The sequence below is a fragment of the Scophthalmus maximus genome, chromosome 21 (genome assembly GCF_022379125.1).
Source record: "Scophthalmus maximus strain ysfricsl-2021 chromosome 21, ASM2237912v1, whole genome shotgun sequence".
NCBI lineage: Eukaryota > Metazoa > Chordata > Actinopteri > Pleuronectiformes > Scophthalmidae > Scophthalmus > Scophthalmus maximus.
The window spans coordinates 11,076,977-11,101,940 of record NC_061535.1 but is presented as its reverse complement, the minus strand read 5'-3'; the positions used below and the strand labels follow the sequence as shown (position 1 = coordinate 11,101,940).

The 24,964-nt window shown below is 43.1% G+C and overlaps 1 protein-coding gene across 5 annotated transcripts; it reads right to left on the bottom strand.

Moving 5' to 3' along the window:
• Positions 1–5,909: 5,909 nt before the first annotated feature.
• stk17a (serine/threonine kinase 17a) lies at positions 5,910–24,925 on the bottom strand. 5 transcript variants are annotated; one of them, XM_047329862.1, is made up of 9 exons: positions 24,809–24,925; positions 23,990–24,123; positions 23,444–23,690; positions 15,898–16,110; positions 9,300–9,447; positions 8,663–8,789; positions 8,261–8,309; positions 7,495–7,674; positions 5,910–6,898 (listed from the first exon to the last, which is right to left on the bottom strand). In XM_047329862.1, exons 2-9 carry the CDS (start codon positions 24,111–24,113, stop codon positions 6,529–6,531), a joined length of 1,458 nt encoding a protein of 485 aa, XP_047185818.1. In that variant the 5' UTR covers positions 24,114–24,123; positions 24,809–24,925; the 3' UTR covers positions 5,910–6,528. The 5 variants fall into 5 exon arrangements, with proteins under 5 accessions (XP_047185818.1, XP_035475262.2, XP_035475261.2 ...); XM_035619369.2 differs by having other exon boundaries at positions 24,849–24,902; XM_035619368.2 differs by having other exon boundaries at positions 23,990–24,120; positions 24,809–24,897.
• Between the last annotated feature and the right edge of the window lie 39 nt (positions 24,926–24,964).

Genomic DNA, 24,964 nt, shown 5'->3' with positions numbered 1-24,964 from the left:
TTCTGCATATCTTAATATTTAGCATTTCCTAACAAAGAATTTTGCCTTCTCTCGCAATATTTTCAGCGATTCCTCACAATACATTTTGCATTCTCTCGCAATATTTTGTTTCCTCACTATGAATACTGCAATGTATCGCCATATTTTCTTTTTCCTCACTGTAAATATTGCATTATGTTGCAATATTTTCCATTTCCTCACAATATATTTTCCACCCTCTTGCACAATTTTTTTCCTCACAATAAGTTCTGCAATATATCTCAATATTTAGCATTTCCTTACAATCAATTTTGCATTCTCTTGCAATCTTTTCTGCATTTCCTCACCGTACATGTTGCGTTCTCTTGCTATATTGTCCACTCTGACAAAACAGCAATAGTTTTCTGTATCTTTTCACTCTCGAAATGTAAATGCATTACTTACTATATGAATGACTGACTTATATACACTGTTAACAATATAAAAAATGACATTTTTTGAATACCATACAAAATTGTATTTAAAACAACGCCATCATCATTTAAGTAGCACCAGGTTCCTCCTTTAACAATACCAGCTGATTGACAGATTGTTTTACTTAACATCAGTCTTCAAAGGGCAACGGTATCTTAAAGCCTGTTTGCTTTTCTAATATTTCACAGTGGATCATTGAAAGAAAGTATTGTGCAGTATGTTGTCTGTTGTCGGAGGTTCTTGTGTATTCCTGCAGGTCTTCAACGTGTGTGTGTGACGTACCGCTCCAGATCGGGGCCTTTGAGGTTCAGCACCATGGACAGCACCTGATCTGAGCCGGCAGCTGGGACAAAGGAGACAGTCGGGACAGACGCTGGGGGGTGTGTGTGAGTGTGTGTGAGTGTGTGTGAGTGTGTGTGAGGGGGGCTTAACAGGGACGGGCAGTTAACAGTGTTACCGTCGGCCATGACAGTGTGACAGTCAGCGAAGCAGGCACAACACCAGCCATCTGTTACTGAAGCAGGTAAATGGAATGCATCATTCATTCGATCAACTATTTCAACATGTCAGAAGGTTTCAATGAAGACATTTGGGGCAGATTGAGGCCTTTCATTTTTTGATTCAAACTGCCTTATAACTTTGGGAGAGTTTATTAAATATGGGACAATGATTTGGTACAGTAAATGCATTAGACCCTTTGTTTTATGATGTTATAGTGTTCCATTTGTGATGAGAGACGAGGTGTTGATTCAACCTTGTGGTCTGTTCGGAGGCCAAAGGACACAGAAGGACACCAGATATATCCAACCAGGCAAGACACTTTACCTCGGAACAGGCATTTCACCGACAACCGGGGACGAGCTTAATTTCCCAAAATGCGAGCAATCAGGACATTGTGGCACTACTAAAAACATGCAGGCAGCACGCCAACGTTTCACTTGGCTCCGCTTTCCTGTTGCAGTCACAAGGAATTAGAAGGTTTTCCTAAATGAACGTGAGCAGTAACCGCGTACTGTACATCGCCCTGGAGGCGTCAGATCACAGCACTGATGTTGTCAGACAAACGCGACTGAACCCAGCAATGTTAAAGTAGTGAGAGTGACACCTGTAACCATGGTAACTGTACGCAAAGATGGCAACAGCCTCAGAAGACGCAACGATTTTCATCAAAGGGCTAAAGCGTCAAACTAAATAAAGATCAGGTGGAAAAAAACTTAACAGATTCCACATTATTTATTTGTTTAACTTTTATTTAGTCCTATGTGAAATTGTCCATTAAACAGCTCTCGCCTGCTGCTGTGATACATTCTGGAATTGATTAGAAGGTGATCAGATGAGTTTCTGCTGCAAAACACTTGTTGTCCAGCGCAAAAACTGCACTGCATGAGAATCAGCAGCAGAGATAATAAGAAAAAAATATCCGGGGGAGAAAAACACACACACACAGAGATCCACTTGAACTGCTTCCTCGGGGGCCTCAGTCTTTTTCGTCTGTTCCGTTCGCAGCAGTGTCCCCAGCCAAACGAGTCCTGATGTAGTAATTACTGGGTATCAGAGGACGAATCACTCGAGTGCACGCCGCCACAGAAATTTGCAGCACGATTTGAGGAAGATTACTCAGCTGTTTTTTCCCCACTGGGTGTCTCAGAGGGATTAACAGCGAGGAAAATCAAAAAAGATGAAGTACAAAATCCCCATAATTTGTGTATGATACTGATTTATGATGCTGAACACATATTACTGGCAATAACTGCAACGGTGTCTTTAAATAACCTGTTAGTTGGATATTTAATGGATTTTGCTCAGTATCATCAAGTTTTGCAAGTTTTAATTCATGTAACATTCATTTTGTTCATCTAAATACAAAGCAGGGAATCAAAGGTTGAAAAAAAAAGAGAGAGATGAACTTTTGCAAGATCCCAAAACTCGTGATGCTCCTTTTTTTAATCTTGGTTTTATTTCAGACTGATTCTGTTTCATGGTCGTGTTAAAGCTCATCATGATTTTATTGTATTTAAGTCCTTATTTCTTTTTAAATGATCTTTAAACTCTGGTGCCACCATGTGGTTGATCATTTCTTGGGGTGCTTTTACTTAAATATCTTGAAAACTACTGTATAGGATGAATTTCCATGAAATTTTTAAATGCAGCCACTGAATTACTGTCGTCTATATTGTATACTTTTACGACAAAATACCCGACATTCCCATCGGCCTGGAATTAGCAGGGAGATGCTGAAACCAGTTGTCCCTCCGGCTTGCGAAGTATCCAGAATGCTGATGAGGCTGCCAACATCAGGGGCTGTGCACCGATTTGAAAATGAAACCTGCAGCCTGCAGCCAATTAGAGTTAAGAATCGGGATGTTGTGTTGCTATGGTACAGGAGCAGGGAATGCGCTGACCAATGACAACCCCGCTGGAAAAACTGTTTTTATATACGTGGAACACGAGAGCCAGCGGAGCGTTGATGCTGCAAGGTCTCAAAGAGTCAAATGCAACACGTTAAAGAAAAGACGCCGGCTGCAAACTAATAATAATAATTATAATGGAACTAATTTGATAAAGTGAATGGTAAAATGAATGTGTGTGAGTAGAGAGTAGAAGTTGTGTCCATGTGGGTTAGAGAGGCTTTGTTTTCTTACCCATGAAGCTCCACTTCTCTGCTTGTTGACTGGGTCCTGTATCCTTCAGGCTCATCTGTAGCTTCGCCGCGTCTCCAGTTTGTCCTTGTTGCCGGGACGATCCGTCTCAGTTAGATATTCTTTTTCTTTTTCCGAGGCAGCCTTGTGTTCATCTCTGTGGATGTTGTGTTGGTGCAGTAACAGAATAATTCAGTGAGCGAGCTGTTGCTGCTGGTTCAGCCTGACCCACGGGGGTCTGACCTCCCGTCAAACATTTAAACTGCACCGGGACACAAACAACAACAACAAAAATCTGTAAAAAAAAATTGATGTAAACCACAAACGAAAGCTGCAAAAAAACTATTGTTATGTTTGATGCTGAACTTCAAGCACTTTTAGTACAAATTAACCTATGTGGCTATCGAGCATCAACGTTATATTGTGTTATATGTTGTTTACAGCTTGTTCATCAAATAAAGGTGCAGCTTTGAAGGGTGTGTTTCTAATACGTCAGTAACTACGGCTGAAATATTTAGATTTTCATGGATTTACTGAGGGAAAATTCCTTCAAACTCACTGAACATTTCAAGCGGCACGTCCTCCATATGGCCTTTAATGTAAGAGTCGTTGCTGCCACCTGGTGGTTAACCTGAGGTAAAACCGCTTCTCAACAATCAGTGAAATAGCATAGTTTGGAGGAAAAAACTAAAAACAATCCAGGTTAATTTATTTAGTCATGGCTGTGAAATGACAAATATTCTGTTTTCTGATATTTTATTGTATCGTCTATTGATGATGTCTCATAGAGTTGCAAAATTATTTTTGAGTAAATGAGAAAAGAGCTTAGTCATTATGTTGTATCTATAAATCTGTCTCTCAGTTCCCTGATGTATTCTAGCACTTTGACATTGCTTTTAGCAATGAAGAGTGCTCTGAAAATTAAATTTATTATCATTATTATTATTATTCATTATTTATGTTATTGAAGATGTGATTTTCCCCCAATGCAGAGGCTGACATCACTGCCCTTCAGCCAATCAGCCAAGTATTATGTTATATTTCATCATAGTACTGTATTGCTACCGTGTAGGGTGAGTATGCTACATATCCACCGAAAAAACTGAATTGACTTTTTTGGGAAATGTTGTTCACAATGTTATGTACCCATACAATTTGTTCTTTTTATTGTGCTTTTTGAGCATTTTTCAAAAGGTTCACTCAGTTGTTATTAATCTGATTCTCACTGAGTTACAGTGTGGCTACAGAAACACACTTTGTTATAGTACTATGATCACAAATGATAAGTACAGTTTTCAGCACGCTTTTGAAGTGTTTATTTACAACGGGGACATTCATGTACAAATCTTTTTTCCTATAGTAACAGAGCTCACGGCTTCATAAACGCAAATTTACAGAATAGATCCAGTGGAAGTCTGGGGCTGCTGTCGTCTACATGTACAAATGTGAAATATGACTTAATGATAAGTCTTTATTGCTTCGGAGCGAAAGCTCAGTCCTTGACGCGAGAGGAATATGTGACATGGCTCTTTGAATAGTATTTACCTTTTTTAAAAACAACAACATTTTCATCATTACACAGGATTAGAAAAACTCAAAAATTCTGCCTCGGAGATATTTGCAATATTACACGGAAAAACTCCTGAAATGAAAACAGCGAGAGCTAAAAAATGACCAAATATTATCTCTGAGCATGGCACCGAATACAATAAACAATGGAATAAAATAAAGACACCAACAGAATTGAGTCGGGAGCAGCCGGTTGTGAAAGCATCAAACGTGCGGAAACAGGACAGAGATCGACACGGATTTGGCTTCTGAATTTCAAAAATCGTGGAAATAGTTTCTTCTCCCAGCTGCAGATTGACTCAGTCATCAGTACTCATGCACACACATGATGACTGGAACTGAATATATGCTATATACACCGTTTCTGCAGCTTTAATCAATGAATTAAGCAGAAACATTGTTGGAATTATCAGGGATCAGAGTCGGGAGTTAGTTTGTGAGTTTCCTTTAAACTAAAATCGTTTTTTCGACAACGTATTCAGAGACATTTTTAAGATGCTGATGGTGTGAGTCAGACCCGGAGCCCGACTCACACCATCAGCATCTTCAGATTTCTGTTCTGATTGGCTGGTTGTTGGATGTTTACTATGAGTGATTGCGTCCTAGATGAAATAACATTTTGTTCACACGTGCTTCTCTTACTTGTCTTTACTGTAGTCGTTGCTCAGCTGGAAAAAAAAATGCGATACTACTCCAAAACTGGCTGTATTAAAGGTGCTCACATGTAAGAATATGAAGAACATTACATGCATTGATGCATGAATTTTTAAATGTACGAACAGATTGAAACGTTACTTTTACAAATGGTTGCATTTAACAGCGTGCGGGATGATTTCTACGTGAAGGAATAAGGACGAATAGTCGGCGAAAATCAAACGCGCCAACAGCTAGCAGCACATTAATCTAGGCTAACATTAGCTCAGAAAAGGAGTCCGCTAATGTCAACGAAGGGCCGTCTCTCGGCAACAAAACAGCTTTGTAGATTTGATGTGTTATCTCTACTGTAAAATGACTCATTACCCACTCTTACCATCGGTTCATAATTGATATTAATTTGGGATTAACACTTATTTGAATGTCTCCTTTAACATTTGAACTTTTCAGAGAGCGATATTACCTTCCTTTTTCGGACCGATGGCGAAGACTGTGTCAGTTGATTGAAAGCTCCAGAACTAAATAGACCTTGTGGTGAGATTGTTTAGTCAACGTCTTTTCCAGTGTCAAAAAAGGAACCTTTTTTTACCTCAGTCAATGTTTTGATCTTTTTAATGTTTATTTTTATTTTTATTGGGTTTAAGATTACACACAAACAAACTGCAAAATCCGTTCAGAAAAATTAGGATAACACTTTTGGGGTTTTGGGAGTTTTAGCATCCGTGGCATCTAAAGTTGGAGATTTAACGGTCCAGTACAAAAGGGGGGATATTGGGATTCAGCCTCTTGTCTCTTCTCTGATAGATTTCTCGCTGCTTGATCGCCGTGGGTTGAGTCTAGATGAGACGACTTCACTCGTTACAGTAGCTTTTTGTAGACATATCTCAGCGTGTCACGACATTTGGCCAGTTATTCAGGAGAAAAGAAAAACTACAACAGCAAACCAAATGAAATACAAGTGAAATAAACCTACTGTAGCCCTGTCGGGACGTGGGGAGTAGGTGGGAGTCAAGCACAGTGATGCATTATGGGAGAAATGTGTGTGTAAAAAAACAAGAAAGTCAACTTCTTAAATAAAATCAGTTTGATTGTGCAACAGCATCTGATTATAAACGTAAGGTATATATACGGAGGAGAGTTGGAATAAGCTGAAGGTTTATTTTTGTTACCGTGACAACACCAACCTGGTGGCGGTGTGTGTGGTGGGTGGGGGTCAGTATATGAACTCCCCGGGGACCTCCTGCAGGGCGCTGAAGGGCTCCTCGAACTTGAAGCGCTTGGAGATGGCCTTCTGCTCGGCGACCAGCGCCTCCTTCTCTGAGGTGGACGACTGGCGGCACTGACCCAGGGTGTAGGCAGCCACGACTATCAGCTCCTCGGTCACCGGGAGTCCTTCGTCTTCCTTCTCCTCTTTGTCAGCTGTGGTCGTGCCGCTGGGAGATTCATGGCTACCGGTGGTGGTGGTGGTGGTTGATACTTCCTGGTCCTCCGCTGGGAGGACTTCCTCCTCTGTCTGGGTTTCCTGAGAACTTGAGGACTGAAGCCAGGGGTGTGTGAGACACTGCTCTGCTGTGGCCCGATCCCTGAACACACACAAACACACACAAACTGAGCTCAGACATCTCAAACTATTCTTTCTAGGTATGAAAATACCTTATCTTTCACTGTACCTGGACACTTTTTCATCTTGAAGCCTGCTAAAACTGTTTAAATACATTTACCACTCATTAATCTACACTCACAACTCAAACATTACAAAGTCAGAACAGAACAGAGAGGGCGTCTGGAAACTACTCTAAATGATCAGGAGGTTCTCCACCTGAAGATCCACATGTCCACTAGGGGTCGCCAGAGCTTTTTGATTTGAAGCAGTTAAAGAATTTTATGTTTGCTTTTGTAACCTTTCTCATGATGAAAAATTCATTTCTGTACAAAAAAAGACCAACGTTTAAGTTTATTTTAAATGTATATACTGTGTATAAATAAAGCTGTGGTGCCCATAGATTAAAAAGATAAAATAGCCGTGAACATTTACACATAGAATTACACTGACAACCACCCTCTGCTGTTGAGTAGCTAGTGAGGTCTAATGACTAGATGCCTGCTCTTTCCCTTTCTGCCTTTTTCGTTTTCACATGAACATTGGTGCCACATGAATGCAGGTGTGTTGTGGACTGACTGTGGCTGTTTGCGGAGCAGCGTCTGGATGAAGGTGAGGGCGGCCGGGTCCAGATGCTGCAGCTCCTCCTCCGTGTAGCTCACATTGAGCTGGGAGATGTTTAGAAACGTCTCCTGCTTGTCCTCGCCCAGGAAGGGAGAGATGCCCGTCAGCATGACGTAGGCCAAGACGCCAATACTCCTGAAAACACACAACACGGAGCGCAGCAGAGCAGACGGGTTAGAAGAGGCAGATAGGGAAGGAACAACAAAACCTTGAATAAACCAAATGAGCAATAATAAGATAAATTAATTAATTAAAAACTTATGAGAAATTAAATAACAAACATTATGATTAGCTAAATTAGATTTTCAATTCATTAAGTTACATTTGCCTGTTATCCCTTCACGGAATTTTAGTTTATTGCTGAGAAGCAAATCTAAAAAGCATTTTTTCTAACTGCAGTGAGGTTAATCATTTTGAAGGATAGAAGAAATGAATAATGACAGATGAAATGTATTATGGTGGCAAATAAATGATTTAAGACAACAGACACATTGTTAGACATGTGATACTGACGTGTGGTCAGTCTGCCACAGTGTAATTTACCAGTTTTGCCACTAGGAGCAGACAAGCAGCAACTAAATAGCTGTGACTACTAACAACTTTATATTAAGTTTAGTTTATGAAGGAATCTGACAGTTTTACAAAGAGAAAATTAAAAAAACTTGGACACTACTGGGCCTCAAAACAAAGAAATCAAACCTTCACTCATGAGTTTTCTTACCACATATCTGTTGCTGTGCTGATGGGCTCATAATTCAGAATCTCAGGAGCTGAAAGAAACATGAACACAAACAAGTCAATCATCATTCAGAATCACATCGTTTCAAAAAGGAGTATTGACGCCTCGTGGTTCTGTGCCTCTGCCAACTCGCGCGTGTGTTTTGTGATGAAAGTGTGCGTCATGTGCCCTGCAGATGCTCCACTTGTTTTTGTTCTGTTGTACATATTTTCAAATGAAGTGGGACAGACAAGGGGTCATGCTGACCTTGACCTTCGACTAACAAAATCAGTTCATTCTTCAGTCCAAGTGCCAAATTTGAAGGGATTCCCTCATGTCGCTCCTGAGATAATTCATTCGTTCACGACGACGAGAACAAACGGACAAAACCGAAGTAAAACTCACCGACATACTCCGGGGTTCCCATGATCTCTCGGAGCTCCTGGTGGCTGCAGACCATCCTGGACAGACCAAAGTCAACGATCTTGATGTCGCCCAGAGGAGAGCTGCAGGTCAGCAGGATGTTCTGAGGCTGGCAGGACATCACAGCACACGTCACGCACGCACACCTCACACATGTACTGTACCCGTCTGATCTGCACCAAGCGGACACACTCATCTGGAGGTTTATGGTCTGCATATTCATGTTTCTTTCTACTTGCAGTAAATTCACTCCCACTTACAATGGTGTTGGTTAAGTTTTCACAATTTAAAGAATTTTTAAATTACAAAAACTGCCAACAGCTCGGAACTGAGATTTATCTTGACCCTAATCTGTCTCGGTATGAAATGTGAAAAGAAAACTCTTTTTTCTTCTTCCATATTTCCAGAATGAATTCACTGACAGATCTCATCTGTATTTTTCTACTGGAGCTAAATCTTTTTTTGACCTGGTGTAATTCCTGAGTGAGTTCCTTAAACTAACAGCACTTTTTTTTTTTTTTTACTGATGGATGAAAATTGAAGTTCTCGATCACAAACACCTGAACTGGTAGTAGAGATGTGTGTGTGTGTTTGTGTGTGTGTGTTCATCTCCACTGACCTTCAGGTCGAGGTGGACTATGTTCCTCTGATGGAGGAAGGCGACTCCCTCCAGGATTTGCCTCATGAGCCTCTTCACGTCCTCCTCGCTGAAAGCCTCCTCCTCCCGATCGGACACGCACTGGTTGAAGATCTCGCCTCCGGCGGCGCTGCACGAGACAGTTACATCAGTTCATCAGATGACACAACGTCAGGGGCGCTACAGCCTCAAACACACAGACACGTTTCACCTGTAATTTTAAAGTTCCCAGTTGACCTAACCTGCATGTGTCTGAACTGTGGGAGGAAACCAGGTCATCCGCAGGAAACACAAACTACAGTCCCGCTTCCTCGTTTCATCCACAAGTTCACCAAAACAATTATGGGACTCACATTTACGTCAGGCTTTTTTGATGGTAAACCTCACAAGAGATTTACTATCTAGCTCCAGTGTGTGTGTGTGTGTGTGTGTGTGTGTGTGTGTTTTCACTTGCTGGAGGTGGTGGCAGAAATAGCGCTGCACCTCCAAATATAGCAAAACTAATTACGAGCTTCGCTTGAACGAGGCCATTTGTGCTGTTGACCGATTCTTACTGCATCACCTCTGACGTGAGACGTCAGGCCTTCGAGTATAAAACAAACAACTGAATGAGAAATTGACTCGACCTACTATCAACACTTCAACTACTTGACCTCCTTCAATTTCCTTTGACCCGAGATAGACTCTGATGGACAAACTCAATAAGAGAGGGAAAACGGAGAAAGAGGGCGGGCGGTCAGGAATAGACAAGGTGTTCCCTCAGGGTGCTGCTGAATTAGGCCTTATCTCAGAGGAAGGCGGAGAGATGGAGGAAGAGGAGGGCTGGCCGAGAATGATGTGGATTTACCGAGGTGAGATAAAAAAGGGCCTTTGACCCGACTAGAGAAAAAAAAACATTAGCAAAACAGTCTGTGGGCCGGACCTGATGAAAGTCAAACATTTCCTCACAGGACCTCCGTTCTACACACTTACCAAAGTAGCCGTGACAAAACAGGGTGTGCGTATGTGTGTGTGTGTGTATGTGTGTGACTGTGGAAAAAGTTTCAGAAACGAGAGAGTATTATGTTTAATAATCAGGTCAACTTAGGTAAATGTGTGTGGAAAGTGATTGGTTTCTAATCTGTTACACACACACACACACACACACACACACACACACACACACACACACACACACACACACACACACACACACACACACACACACACACACACACACACACACACACACACACACACACACACACACACACACACACAAACACACACACACACACCTGCCGCTTTCAGCACGTGCATTAAACTGTTGGAATCAGTTCATTCCTCAGAGGATCAGACAGAAACTAATCCATTTTGGCCAAAAGAAAAAAACAACAACAACAACTACAGGCCACGTCCTCATGTACCTACTCTGCTCTGGACGGTCCCGAGCACAGGAGCTGTTCCTAACGACTCGTGAGATGAGACTCACATCTGGGACATTCTGGCTCTTTATTATCAAAAAAACTGGGTATGGCCCATTTATCTCTCAGATGACGGTGGCAGTGTGGAAAAAAAACCTGCCTCAACTTCACAAAGTCTTGAGACCCGATGGAAGCATCTTTTAAATTTCCATTCTGCTGGACCAACTTGACAAGTTCATAATTTGTTTCCCAGAGCCCTGCGTGATGATGTGGAATTTCTGGTTGCTTGGTTAGATTCAATTAAATTCCTGAAACAATTTTCTTTTCAAGTTCTGCAAACCCTCGGTCCCGAGTCAGGGAGTTCCAGGGATAATTTATGAACAAAAAATGTTAAGAAAAACCAAGTTGAACTGAGAGATTTGATGCCCTAACTTTCACGGGAGGAGAGTTAAATACCGAGGAAGAACATAAGAGGAAAAGGGAGTTTGCTCCGTAACAAGGGCCTGCCAGGAAATCCCCCGAATCAACTTTCAAATCCAATCAATTGAATTGAAATTACCACACGTTTAAATATCTATTTCTGAATGAAGAAACTCGGCGGCCGAGAGGCCTGAATAAATGCGTCATCAACACCACCAGGAGCAGACAAACAGCTCCACTGATAGGATCCCCGACAGAAGCGGATTGGCCCGCGGCCCTTGCGTGTTTGCCCCCTGAACCCCCCGACGGAGGCTTGTGAAGCCCAGTGAGAGGTCGGGTTCAGCCGGTCCGAGCTTGATTGGCGAGTTGCTAATGTAATTAATGAAATCAGTGTCGGCTCAGCGGTGGGAATGGATCAATTGGGCTTTGATCGGCCGGCCGTTACGCTCAACCCCTCATAGTTTAGTAAAGAAAACAACAACAAGCAACAATAATAACAGTAACGTCAGCCGACCTAAATATTTGACCTGCTTCTGTCATAACATAAACACACTCAAACAATAGGGGCATGGGGAAGTGTCTACACTTGTTTTCTGAAGGAAAAGTCCTGGACATTGCTTCATGAGTGTTTCTCACAGGGAGCGAGTGGAGGAATGGGATTCTGTGCCATCACAAGAGAAGCAAGACCAGCGGAGGACTGGAGAGCGTCTCCACACAGACCAGCAGAGACAAAGAGAGAAATGTGCGCGACAGGGAGAGAGGGGCAGCGACAAAGTCAGAGAGGGGTCAAGTGAATGCCTCGGCCCTCGGCCCATACTGCGCTCATCATGTATTCATGTCCGGCAAACTGGACTTTCCCCACATGCTAATGGCTCCGTTTACAGCCGGAGAGTGGCAACGTACAGTTTGGTAACGGAGCCACACGTTTGTCCGGATGCCAGTAATCTGACATCAGCGCCTGATACATTTAGGGCCGAGCTAACCAGCGAAGGGCCCTCGGTGGCACCAACCAAGCCAATCAAACGTGATCCAGGAACGTACCAGTATTTATGGCCCCGGTTATATTAAATGACTAGACATACATATGATTGTGTAATTTTTATTCTACACTGTAGATTCCTTTTGAACTTTTCTGGTTATTACCAAGAAGTTGGGGAAGTTTTTTTTTGTTTTGTTTTTTAACTTTTACTCAGAAGTAGCTGTCACATATGACATGGCATGTTGTGCCAAATAAATAAAGAAAAAGTTATCAGACAAAAGCTGCATGAAATGAAACGTCTACCAACACACACAGATACAGTATGATCAGCAGAATAACTGAAGAAGCGACAAGACATGCGTTTTTTTGGGAGAAGATATCGTAATCAGATTAAGAATTCAGCCAAAGTGACAGATAAATGCCACAAAATTAGCCAATCAGGAAGCTGATACAGTTAAACATGAATGACGTGTTTGGAACGTTTGATTTGTCGACCAAATTAAACTGCGTTTTTGACCGTTGACTGGAATTTACTCTGTTTCCTTCACATATCAAATCACAGAGTGTGGGGCTTTATATTCTGTTATAAGTCTGGAGTAAAACTTTATCCGTTAGCTGACGAAGGAATCAGCCGAAGAGCTCAATAACAGAATTTGCACAGTTACAAACAGGTTTCCTGGTGTGAATCTTACCCGGTCGACCTCAACCATCAAGTCACTCTAATGTTTTTGTTTCCACTGTATTACTCTCTCTCTCTGGGCGAGCGGCCACGCTTTGACTGGTCACGTGTGCGTGTGCGGCTCAACTGACATAATGAACTCCCAGCTGGAGCCCGCCCAGCAATGAGGCCATGGCGCTCTCCATCGCTCTCATTCATTCTCTCCGTTTAACTGTTCTCTCCATCACGATTACACTATTATTGCCCCGGTCCCCTTCCTCATTTTTTTCTAACTCTTCACCACTTCCTTTCTTTCTTCTTGCGACCAGCCTTTGGTCCTCTCTTCCTCCCTCCTTCCCTCCCATCATGGCATGAATAGTTTTCTATGTCAAGTTGACCCTCATTCGTAGAATCTCTGCCCTCCTCCTCCCTCCATCCATCCTTCAATCCTCCTTCATTTCCATTGACCCCACTGCCCGAAATATCTGTCAGCTGTCGGCCAAATAAGAGGCGAGTGTGTCATCGACGTCCCTCCTCAGAGAGAGTGAAAGCATTCTGCTCTATTTCCTTTTGATATGAAGAGAGCACAGAGGAGAAATGCTCTCGCAGTCCATTGAACCCATAACCCTCCATTCATATGATTCATAAGATCATATCAGGGATTATCTTCTATCCTTCGACGGGACTAAGGGGTCCTTAGGGTCCAACATATTGAATATTGCTGCTCGTTTCTTTTATTTAAACATTTACATAACAAAGATTTATTCTCTCTAATGTCATAAATTCTCAGCAATCTCGGTCTTAATATGGGCTTTATTCCACTTCCTGAAATCTGGATCCATTCAGAAATGACAGTCTTTCTGAGATAATTTTGAGGGTGGAATAATAACTGAGTTTCAATGCCAGTATGAGCTGTGTAGTGTCTTTCTGTGTTGGCCTGTGTGCATCTGACTCGGAGCACTATCCTCAACTCAGGGCAGCAGTTAATTCTGAGATTATCCTTTTAATGAACAATGGCTGGGATTAGGATTATGGGCCGAGGTGGGGGAGGATTGGGCCAACTGGAGCCATTTCTTCTTTTTTTTTTACGGGATCTCCTTAACAGGACAGTTTGCATTGTATGGCATGTGTTGCTGACAGCAAATAATCCTGCTTAACACTATAATCCACATAACACGGACAGCTACTATTTAATTTCTCACTCCATAAAATAAAAAATAAAAAAACAACATTTTAAAACAAGAAACTCTTAAGATGCTTTCAGACATGCACAGAAGTCCGGATGTTTTCTTGTTGGTGTGAACGGGTCTGACTTGAACAATCCAGTTCGGTGTTCGTCATGCGTGAAAGGCAAACTTTGGGAGGTGGGAGGAAACTTGGGGTAGACCCGTAGTTTGATCCATAGTAGGAACTTAACACGAGGAAAGACTCAATCGACTTTGCTGAATTGTTGTTAAACTCTAACTTTCAGGTCACTCCGGAACATTAAGATGTAAGGAATTAACTCCTCATCTAAGTCCTTCATCCCGTTCGGCACGGAGACCAGCTGGCCTCCAGTCTCAATGAAAAAAGTTTCAATATCACCACCTGATATGACCTGCTGCTGCGTAACAACACTGTATCCAGGCTTATTGCACATTTCTATTGTTGCCATTAGCTTGACGCATCTTTCCAGCATATGAAACTGTATCTGTGTAGTGACAATCCGCCCCTCATACACTTTCAGTGGTGAATGTGTGGAGGTCAAACACGACAGATGACAGCTGATCCAGGATGTGTCAATACCACATAATCTGTCAGACTGTCCTCTGTGTTTGTGTGTGAGGGGGAGTTTTGTGTGTCACTATGCCAAGGGATGCAGGCAAAATCCAATGTGGCATGTAGGGGAGAGAGACAAGGACAGAAAGAGAGAGAGGGGAAGTGAGGGAGACCTTCTTGATCACACGCACGCACGCACGCATGCACGCACACACACACACACTATGGGAACCAGGTCAAGCACGGACTGGGCACGACCAGTGAGATGAGATCATCGACAACTGGTGTGGTTACTGCAGTCAACACCATGCTGTATCATGTGCATATGTGCGTGTGTGCGTGTGTGCGTGTGTGTGTGTGTGTGTGTGTGTGTGTGTGTGTGTCTGTCCCACATACTGGGTCAAACTGAGCTTTGCTCCAGTTGCTCTTTTTTTCCACTCTTACTGATGGATTTAACACATCAAATCGCTGTCAGCGTCTGTCTCCTTCACCTCTCAGCCATAAGCCCGGGACACAGGACACAGGACAGAAGACACCCAATCCCCCTTCATCCTACAACACAGTCTGTCTGTGTGTGTGTGTGTGTGTGTGTGTGTGTGTACAAAGGACACAGGCAAGGCACATATTTGGAATTGCTGGTGTTTGCAGGAGTATTAACGTTTGGCCTGAAGCTCTGCGGGACTAAAAAAGCCGCCTGTTCCCTCACACACACCTTTATTTTGACAGTGTCACATGGCTCGCTTCGTGTGTTTTCTATATTTTGTCACATACGAACCAGAACCTCGGTGAACTCACGAGCTTACTCTGACACAAAAAAACCCAAGTCTGCGCACCATCTCAACAACAACAAGGTCAACTGAAGTGAAAACCAATAACGACAACAAGTACAGTAATCATAGAGCGACAACAAGCTTCTTTTTTTTCACAGCAGACATGATAAGCAGCTATTTGAGTATTCAAAACTACCAGTTATTTAACTGTTATGCTGCGTTCGAACAAACATGAAGCTTAACGTACGTTCACGTCGCATTACTTACACGAGTTTGGCCGCAGGATCACTTGTGTTTACTTGTGCGAGTAACGCGAGTGAACACAACCCGCAAATATTTGCCCGTGACCTCGAGAGAATGTCAACGCTAATTGGCTTTCACCACATCGTGTCACGTGAATATTTTTGCTAGAGTTCAAATATTTCAAGAAATTCGGGTCTTTAATGTTCCTTTTCGTGCAAAAAACATTTGCTTCGCGTTTGGTGTGAAGGCAACATAAGATTTAAAGGACATTTTAAATATCTAACTATGTGACACATGTTCATACATCCAACTTCTGGCTGTGGTCATCGTGTACGGGTTTGATACTCACAACTCCAGCACCAGCACCATCTCAGAGGCCATCTCGTACACCTGGTGCAGGTTGACCACCCGCTGGTTGACGGTGGCCAACTCGAGCACCGCGATCTCGTGGATGATGTCCATGCGGCAGTCCTGGCCTTTCCGCCGCTTCCTCATGAACTTTGCGGCGTACTCGTGGCCCGTGCGTTTCTCCACACACTTTCGGACCACAGCAAACTTCCCCCTGGAAGACAAGGAGAACCATCACTGGTGTATACTGTAAGCACTGGCCATGTTCAGCCAAGAATCTAACTGGAGGGACAATTGTTGAGATATTTCATACAATGACTTCCTAGAGTCAAGTTGTTGGCATGGCTGACACAGAGAATCACGAGCAAAACCCACTTCAACGCGAAGCTAAAGAAAACGAATATATGTGACAGTGAAATCTGAACGTGTATTCTACTTTTATCTGTTAATAAGTGCTGGTTGTGAATGTTGTTGGCAGCGTTTCCCTTTTCTCTTTCCACCACAACAGTCTGGCCTGAACCAGTTTTATTGCAGAGTCGAAGGTGGTTTCATGCGAAGACTACAGTATAGTGCAGTGTGTACACACGTGTGCGCTGCCTAGGGGAAATCCTCTCAAACGCAGCTGGTGATGGAGATGACAGGCCCACATCACGCTCTCCCTCTGGCTACTGTTGGAAGTCAATGCTCCAATAATGAGCAGCAGCCGAGCCCGGACTGAACCTGACCGATCTACTGTACGGCAAGGCTAACGCACACTGACACGTCCAGACTGCTCTCTCCGCTTCCTTAAATTTGGCTGCAAATTTTTCTGTGGCATGTCATAAATAAGATGGTATCTTTAGATTACAGTGAACCGAAACTTTGCAGATTTTATAGGTTGTCAACCCCTTTTCAAATGACATTGTGTTTACTCATTTTCACCTGCAATGTTCAACATCAACTATCAAAATATTTTGGGTTTTGGGGATAAAAAAATTAATACGTTTGTTGTTTGAGATGGAAATGTTTCCACTTTTGTAAAGATTTGCTGTAATCCAGAGTTTTACATTTTCAATAAATTCCTGATCAAAATGGAAATAGTGCAGCTTTAAAAGAAAATTGTAATTTTTTAAAATTAAAAGTCAATGGTGAATAAATTGTCAAATATCCCGACACAAAATCAAGGATTTGCAGGACTTTTGACAAAGACGAGTATTATGATCGCTCTGGGCTTCAGGGAGAGTATGAACATTAATTATAGTTAGAACTGGCTGGCCTGCACAACAATCTCAGAGTAATTCAATTCATTCTAAGAAAAGCAAGACAAAGATGCTGTGAGATTTAAAACACAATGAAGAAGACTGTGTGGTCGCCATGAAAGGACTTGTGTCAGGGGCGCGGGGCATGAGGAGCAGCAGCTCCGGGCCTGAAGCGCTGCACCGAGCCACTTCATCCTCGGCCTCGCCTCATGTGACAAGTCATGGGGCTGAAGCCGTTGGGAGCTACGGATTCCAACAGTTGGAGATGTTTCTGGTTTCTCCCCTTCTGTTAATCGAATTTCAAACACCACATTACAAATGGCGAGATTGATGTCATCGAATAAGCTGCTGACGATGTCGTCAGACTGTTAACTGTGTGGGCACTGTTGGAACGAATTTCAAAGCAAATCAATTATTTGTTAAAATAATCTAGATCAGTGGTCCCTGAACGGATCTAGGCTGAGGACAAATATTTTTTTCAGATTCATTAGGGTCAACAAACTTCGTTCCCTCTCTGTCGTCCAGACTGTAAGAAAAGTCATAATTAATGTAGACTGGGTCTGCAAATGGCTGCTGCATGTTGGTTTTCCCTCATGGGAAAGTGGATGTTTTTCCACAAAAAAAAGCGCAGCAGCAAAAAGTTTAACTTTTTCTATCAGCTATCTTTATTTTATATTATATAGATAGATAGATTGGGTGTGGCCATCCATGCATGGGATCAGTACAGCAGATAGATGGTGTTTGGTTTGGGAGTCTGGGCCTGCTCTTTAGAAACCATACTGGGCCACCACAGCCTTTTCTAAAGCAGCATCAGCACATTTCCAAAGCCAGCAGCCTCATTCACAGACTACACCCTGAAAGAGATGGCTTTTGTGTGTGTGTGTGTGTGCCTGTGTGTGTGTGTGTGTGTGTGTGTGTGTGTGTGTGTGTGTGTGTGTGTGTGTATGTATGTGTGTGTGTGTGTGTACAAACAGACCAAGCCAGAGGTGGTGGCACGGTTGCATTTAATGTAAAGAAGCCGTCTAATGGATGCAGCGGATGGCTTTAAGAGGTCAGAGCCTAAAGCCAAGCAGCAGCAGCAGAGCCTTATACAGTACAGTACAGTGCTCTGTGTGTGTATTAATACACTGATTAGGTTTTGAATGGAGCGCCGCAGCAGGCGGTACCAGCTGTTCAGAAGTCCAAGCATGGCTTAGTTAACCTAGTTACAGTGTAAGTGTTTACCAACTGTGTGCAGATTTATGCATCACTGATTTAAAAACTGTTTGCAGCCCATAAAATAAGTCTTACACGGAGCTTAACTGTATCTGTTAATGTTTACACTGCAGTCATTCTCCAGTGTAACTGGCTCGAGTGTAACCCTCTCTTCTGCCCTGCTAACGTGCCCTTGAGCTTTTCACCATTGTAGTGACTTCTTACACGCTCTGAAGACGTTCTTCATGCTGAACAGTCACAACTATCCCAATTAAATTAGAGCTTTTAATTCCACATATCATGTTGCTGTCAACGACTCGATGAATAAAAGGTAGTCAATTTCATTTGATGTCGCGGCTTATATGCTATGGTGATTGGCGCTAGGAAGCACTCGGACATGACAGGATTTATGTCTTTAGGGATTGTAGAAATTACATCTATATCTCAGTGATTTTAATACAGTATATATGCGAACAATTCACCACAGCCGCTGCAATAATTACAGCCGCGATGAGATACTGTTCATGGCAAGCGCACGGGTCCTCCTGTTGATTTAATCCCGTCCTGCACGAAGGCCTTATGTTTTAAATTTGGCATTATATTTATTTATTACTTGTCCAGCAGAAAGGCAGTCTTTGTCAGATCCCCTCCTTTAGTTTCCTCATGGTAAAAATGCCATGATGATGATATGATGATGCATGGTGAATACTTTATTCCCCACTTCCCCTGTTACGTTAATCCTGTCTAAATGGGTATTCATGGCAGCAGATATGCGTTTCCACCCACGACTAAATATTAGCTGTCAGTAGTTTCAGTGTGTCAGGCATCTAAAAAAAACACCTCAGTGAATCCGTGGTTCTCGCCATGTGGACAGTGGAGGCCGTCTGCAGCCTCATACAGTAGCGGGGCTTAGTGACAGGCGGCCAGGCGGCCCTGGTTGCATTTAATGAAATAAAGATTTTCACTGGCTCGGGGCCATACACTTCCACAAGCATCGACTCATTCACCGTGTGCACACCAGGGCTGGCTTGACAGCGTGCATCCTCCGGTCAATTTATCTGAATGAGGACGACCTCAACTCACGTGCAGTTTTAGAAAGAAAAAAACAGACATTGATCAGCTGACGACAGAGTGTTTCCCATCCCTAGGGGCTGATAGACAGGTTTCTAGTTTGCATACATTACTGGGTGTACCTGTGTCCGGAGGGTAAAACCGCTCTGGAAGCAGGTCACACATTCGCAGTCAACAAGTGGAATCAACTTAGATTGCTTTGCTGCTTTGACACATATTCCATTTTTTCACACACATCATTGTGCAATTACAGTAAAACCCTCACATACAACATATAAGCCATTTAAAAAATATATGTTTTAACCATGTTCATGGGTTCCTCTGGTGACATTCAATCACTAAAGATGGCCAAAGAGCTCTACCCGGGACCATATGGGATGAGAGGAGAGTGACCATCCCTGTCACTAAGACCCATTATGGGAAAAGCTTTTGGGTCTTAACCATATGCAATTCAATTACCACTTCACCATTGTCATGGTCACTAAAGGAGCTTGACTGCTGGCCATCTGGGACTCCCACTACAGACGTAGTGGAAGGTATTACCTTAAACTCCTCCAGTCTACCTCAACCCCTAAATGTGAGGTCGCTAGTGGCCAGTAGCTAGTGTGGATTAGACACTCGTTTTTTTTTAGGCACGAACAAATCATCATCCTTTTCCCAATGAGTTTCGTTATTGTTTCTATTCAGATTTGTATGTCAGGTCAGACAACAGCTTTTATAACCTGGCTGCAGAATAGATGGGCTGTTTAATTATCAACTGACAGCAGAGGAGCAGGGTGGACATAAGAAGTTAAAAATTACTTTAAAATGGATATAGAAGCTGCTTTTTTTATAGTCACGATGAAGGTGGCAAATGTATTCCCTGATCAGAGTTGACTGATGACTTATGAATGTGCTCCTGTCCACACAGGCAGGGAGTTTCCCCACAGAGCAGGAATGCTGAGAGGACCGCTGGGCAGCATCTATCTACATCTCGGTGCGGAAAGTGCTCATCATGCACACCGCACTTTGCAATTTTTTTTTTTTAAACACACACACACACACACACACACACACACACACATGCAGCTAGAATGCTGTGCTACAGCCAGAATGTTCCGCATGCCTGTTTCATGATCATGCTTCAGTTTTAGGTCCGGGCCGTGCAGCTGTGAATTTCACCAGCGGAGAGAAAACCACAAAGTGGAATAATGTGACGGAACCTTCCACACAAAAAAGAGCAGATTCAATTTCATGAAGTCAAAATGAAAACGTGAGAAATAGACTATGCTCCAGCCTACGCTAAACCTCTCTTCGTACGTTGGATTAAGCTCATAGTCCAGGTAGCGGCACCGAGCGGTGCGTGGGCAAACCACTTTGCGGCCCGAGCCTTTAATCATGAATGGAATTCCACCAGGAGGCTCAGAGAACTGGCCGAGGGTCACCCGGGGAATAAACACAAAAAGGTGGTTTGGCCAAAGAACAGTAACCCCTTCGTCTGTTATTACACTGACCAACCACCAGAACTATGTCCCGGCTGAAAACGGCTTTAGCGATGCGTAGAGCAAAGAAAAAATAAATCATAAGAACTGATTTGTAGTGTTTTTCCTAACGCTCTGATCTTCAGCTTCCACCTGTCGTCAGCAGTGCACATCACTTGATTCTTTTCAAGCTAGGTGACGGGATGTTTCCTGGGAGTCACAGTTAACTTCTTCCCCTGGGTAATAAGCCTGGTCCTAACTTATACGGTGGGCCTGTCTTTGTTAAGACCAGGTCTTAAAACTGGACTACACCAAAACAAACTTAAGCCAAGTCCTAATGACGCGAGTTTACGTGAACACACACTTCAGACAACACGATTGATCCCCCAGCAGCGCCTTGGCGTACATGAACTTCCAACACATGAACTTGTGTCAGCTGATGTGGTTACTACAATGCTGTGTGGATCAGAGTAGTGCTGCAGATTAATGTAGCCTTTCATGTTGTTCACTGGCGGCTAATCACAGTCACAATGTCATGTCATGCGATACAAAGCCACACACACACACACACACACACACACACACACACACACACACACACACACACACACACACACACACACACACACACACACACACACACACACACACACACACACACACACACACACACACACACACACACACACACACACACACACACACACACACACACACACACACACACACACACGGCCTTTGTTGTGGTCCTCAAGACTCACACATACACAGCTCACATTACTGTAATAACAGGAGATCGATGGCTGAGATTACTTTGATTGAGTCTACGCTCAGCTCTTATCTCTAACGTTGTACCTAGGTCGACACAGTATTATTGTCAATAACACTGATTGAAAAAAATTAAAATAACACTAACAGCTCACAACAACAATGTGACCCCAAGTCCTTCTGCGGCCGATTAAGTCGCGGTAGAAGCATATTCTTACCAAAAATGGGGATTGGCCTTGTGACTTTGTTAGGGGCTTTGGGCCAGATCAGTTGAGGGAGGGGATCTCCCCGAATACTTAACCTTGAAGAAATACAGCAGTGTGAAGAATTAGCTGTTCCAAACGGGCACAGATCCCTGGCACCAAGCAAGTGGACCGGACCCAAAGTGCCAAAGACAAAGAGAGCTAAATGTTGTTCTTTTGTGATCGGATGGGATGAGAATACTTTTGTTATTCTGTATTCAGGAACGTTGACAGACCTTGAAAGGAGATGAAAAAATTACAACCTGTCCAGCAGGTGGAAAAAATAATACCCAGAAAAGAAGAGTTATGAAAAGATGTATTTCTGCGCATTAGTTTATATTAAGACGACAGCATTACAAAGCTGATGTAATCGCATTAATGCAAATTAATTGAAATACATGACTTCTGCCACATGGTGCTGGATCACAAGACAGGGATCTGAGAGCAAATGCGACTAACGATTATTTTCATAAATCGATTAATCTGTCGATAATTTTCTCGATTAATCGCTTAGTTGTTTGGTTCATAAAATGATGAAAAACGTCAACCGTGTTTCCTCAAACCACAATGATGAGGTTTTGTTTTGTCCACACACAAAATATATTCAGTTTACCGTCACAGAGGAGCAAGGAAACCAGTAAACATTCACATTTAAGAAGCTGAAAATCAGAGAATTTTGACTATTTCTTTCATAAAACTAAAACTTGAAACGATTAATCGATTATCAAAACAGTTGGCGATTCATTTAGTTATCGATTACTATCGATTAACTGTTGCAGCTCTGGAACATATATAATCTAAGATACGATTTTTGTTCAAGTGCACGTGGTAAATAAATGCAGTCAAGAAGATATAAATATCACCTTCCACTCTTGTGGTTACTGTTAGAGGCCCATTCATTCGATCTGATCAGGTGTGGATCAGGTTATGGATCTAGTTGTGGATCTAGTGTGGATCAGGTTATGGATCAGGTGTGGATCAGGTGTGGATCTAGGTGTGGATCTAGTATGGATCAGGTTATGGATCAGGTGTGGATCAGGTGTGGATCAGGTGTGTATCAGGTGTGGATCTAGGTGTGGATCTAGTATGGATCAGGTTATGGATCAGGTGTGGATCAGGTGTGGATCAGGTTATTGATCAGGTGTGGATCAGGTTATGGATCAGGTTATGGATCAGGTGTGGATCAGGTGTTGATCAGGTGTTGATCAGGTTATGGATCAGGTATGGATCAGGTGTTGATCAGGTGTGGATCAGGTTATGGATCAGGTATGGATCAGGTGTTGATCAGGTGTTGATCAGGTTATGATTTAGGTGTGGATCAGGTTATGGATCAGGTTATGATCAGGTGTGGATCAGGTGTGGATCAGGTGTTGATCAGGTTATGATTTAGGTGTTGATCAGGTTATGGATCAGGGTGTGGATCAGGTGTGGATCAGGTGTGGATCAGGTCTGGATGCAGCCGTCACGTGCCAAGTAAACAACAACAACAAGTCAGAGCAACTGCTCAGACACCTAACGTTACCTCGGTGGCTTCAAACATATGCTCACAAAAAGAAAAGAAACGTTGGTCCTACCTTCCGAGCTCCCTCCCGGGGATGATGGTGTAGTGGTCGGTGAACGGCTCCTTGCTGATGCCGGTCTGGATCTCGCGCAACAAGCCGCTCGCGCTCCTGTTGGAGCTCGTGCTCGTGCTCGTGCTGGTGTTCGGGCTCGGTTCGGCGGCGGCGGCGGCGCACAGGAAGCGGCTGGCTCGGCTCCTCGGGTCGCCGGCGCGCGGACATTCGGGGATCATGACGCCGTCGTCGTCGTCGTCGTTGTCGTCTGGAATTGGACCGGGTGCGGTTCGTTAGGCTGAGGTCCAGGTGGGAAAGAAACACGTTTCGGCCAACAGCGAACGTTAGCGCGCCGACATCAAACGCGACACTTAGAACGACAAGTTTAAAAAAAAAAAAGAGAAGAAGAAAAGAAACAGACAAAAGTGGTACCAGGCGAATATCACCGCTCGCGCAGCCTAAGCGTGAAGAGCATCCGCATAGTTTAAAGTTCCGTTGAATAACACCAACGCGACCGTCCGGCACATGTTTGATGCGGAGTTACTTGTCGGCGCGACGACTACTCACTGACGAACCGAGCCGCCACCGCCGCTGCCGCCGCTGTGCTGTCCGTTACCATGGCAGCCTGGGTCGATTGACAGGCGGGCTGCCCAATAGGCGTTGTGCTTTCAGTTGGAGGCGGGGCCGACATTATTCTTCTGCTGCGTTCAAATGGAAAAAGTAAAAATACCACATGAAGTATGAAATTCACAAGCTTTACTATGTTCAGGAAGTAAATAAATAAGTCATTATAAAAAAGTAGTTAAAAAAATAATACAATGAATAGATTGTATAAACTAGCAAATAGCCACATTTCTTACAACTTCATGACGAAAATGCCATACTTTCATCATAGGAATTTTACAATTTCTGTTTCTTTAAAAACCCTTTTTTCATAAGGGTTTAGTGGAGCAACTCAACTTCGAGATACTCTCATGCTCACGTGCTACATAATTTAGCCAGTGGGCTACAGCGACAGCAACGCCAATGTGATAAATGAATCAACTAACTGGTGCTGTAAATAAACACAGTACAGTACACATGACTAAGACATTATGAGCAAACACGATAATAATTCATCTTGGGAAAAGGCAAAAGCGCATGTTGCAGCGTCTAGCTAGAAAGGGTATTTAGCCCAGAAATATATTTTTTATAATGATATAATAATATTTTTTGAGTTATTTCAAACTATTTGAAAATGGCAATGTATTTGTGTCTGACTTTAAGAATCAATCTCCATGTGTTTCTCTACTTTGCTGAGATAATCCTGCCAATGTTTGGATTGAAAACAAAGTAGCCAATCAGAGGCCTGTACTACGAAGCGGGATTTGCTGTTATTTGGGGTACCTTCGGGTTTTATCTCTGGGTTTTTTTCTGTCCTACGAACCTGGTTGTCTTCTTACCGAGATAAACCACAGTTCCAACTTGTGCTGAAATGCTAAACTGCTCCGGAGCAGGTTAAGTTCGAGATAAGAGATCAAAGCCAGTCATCAGTCCAACTAC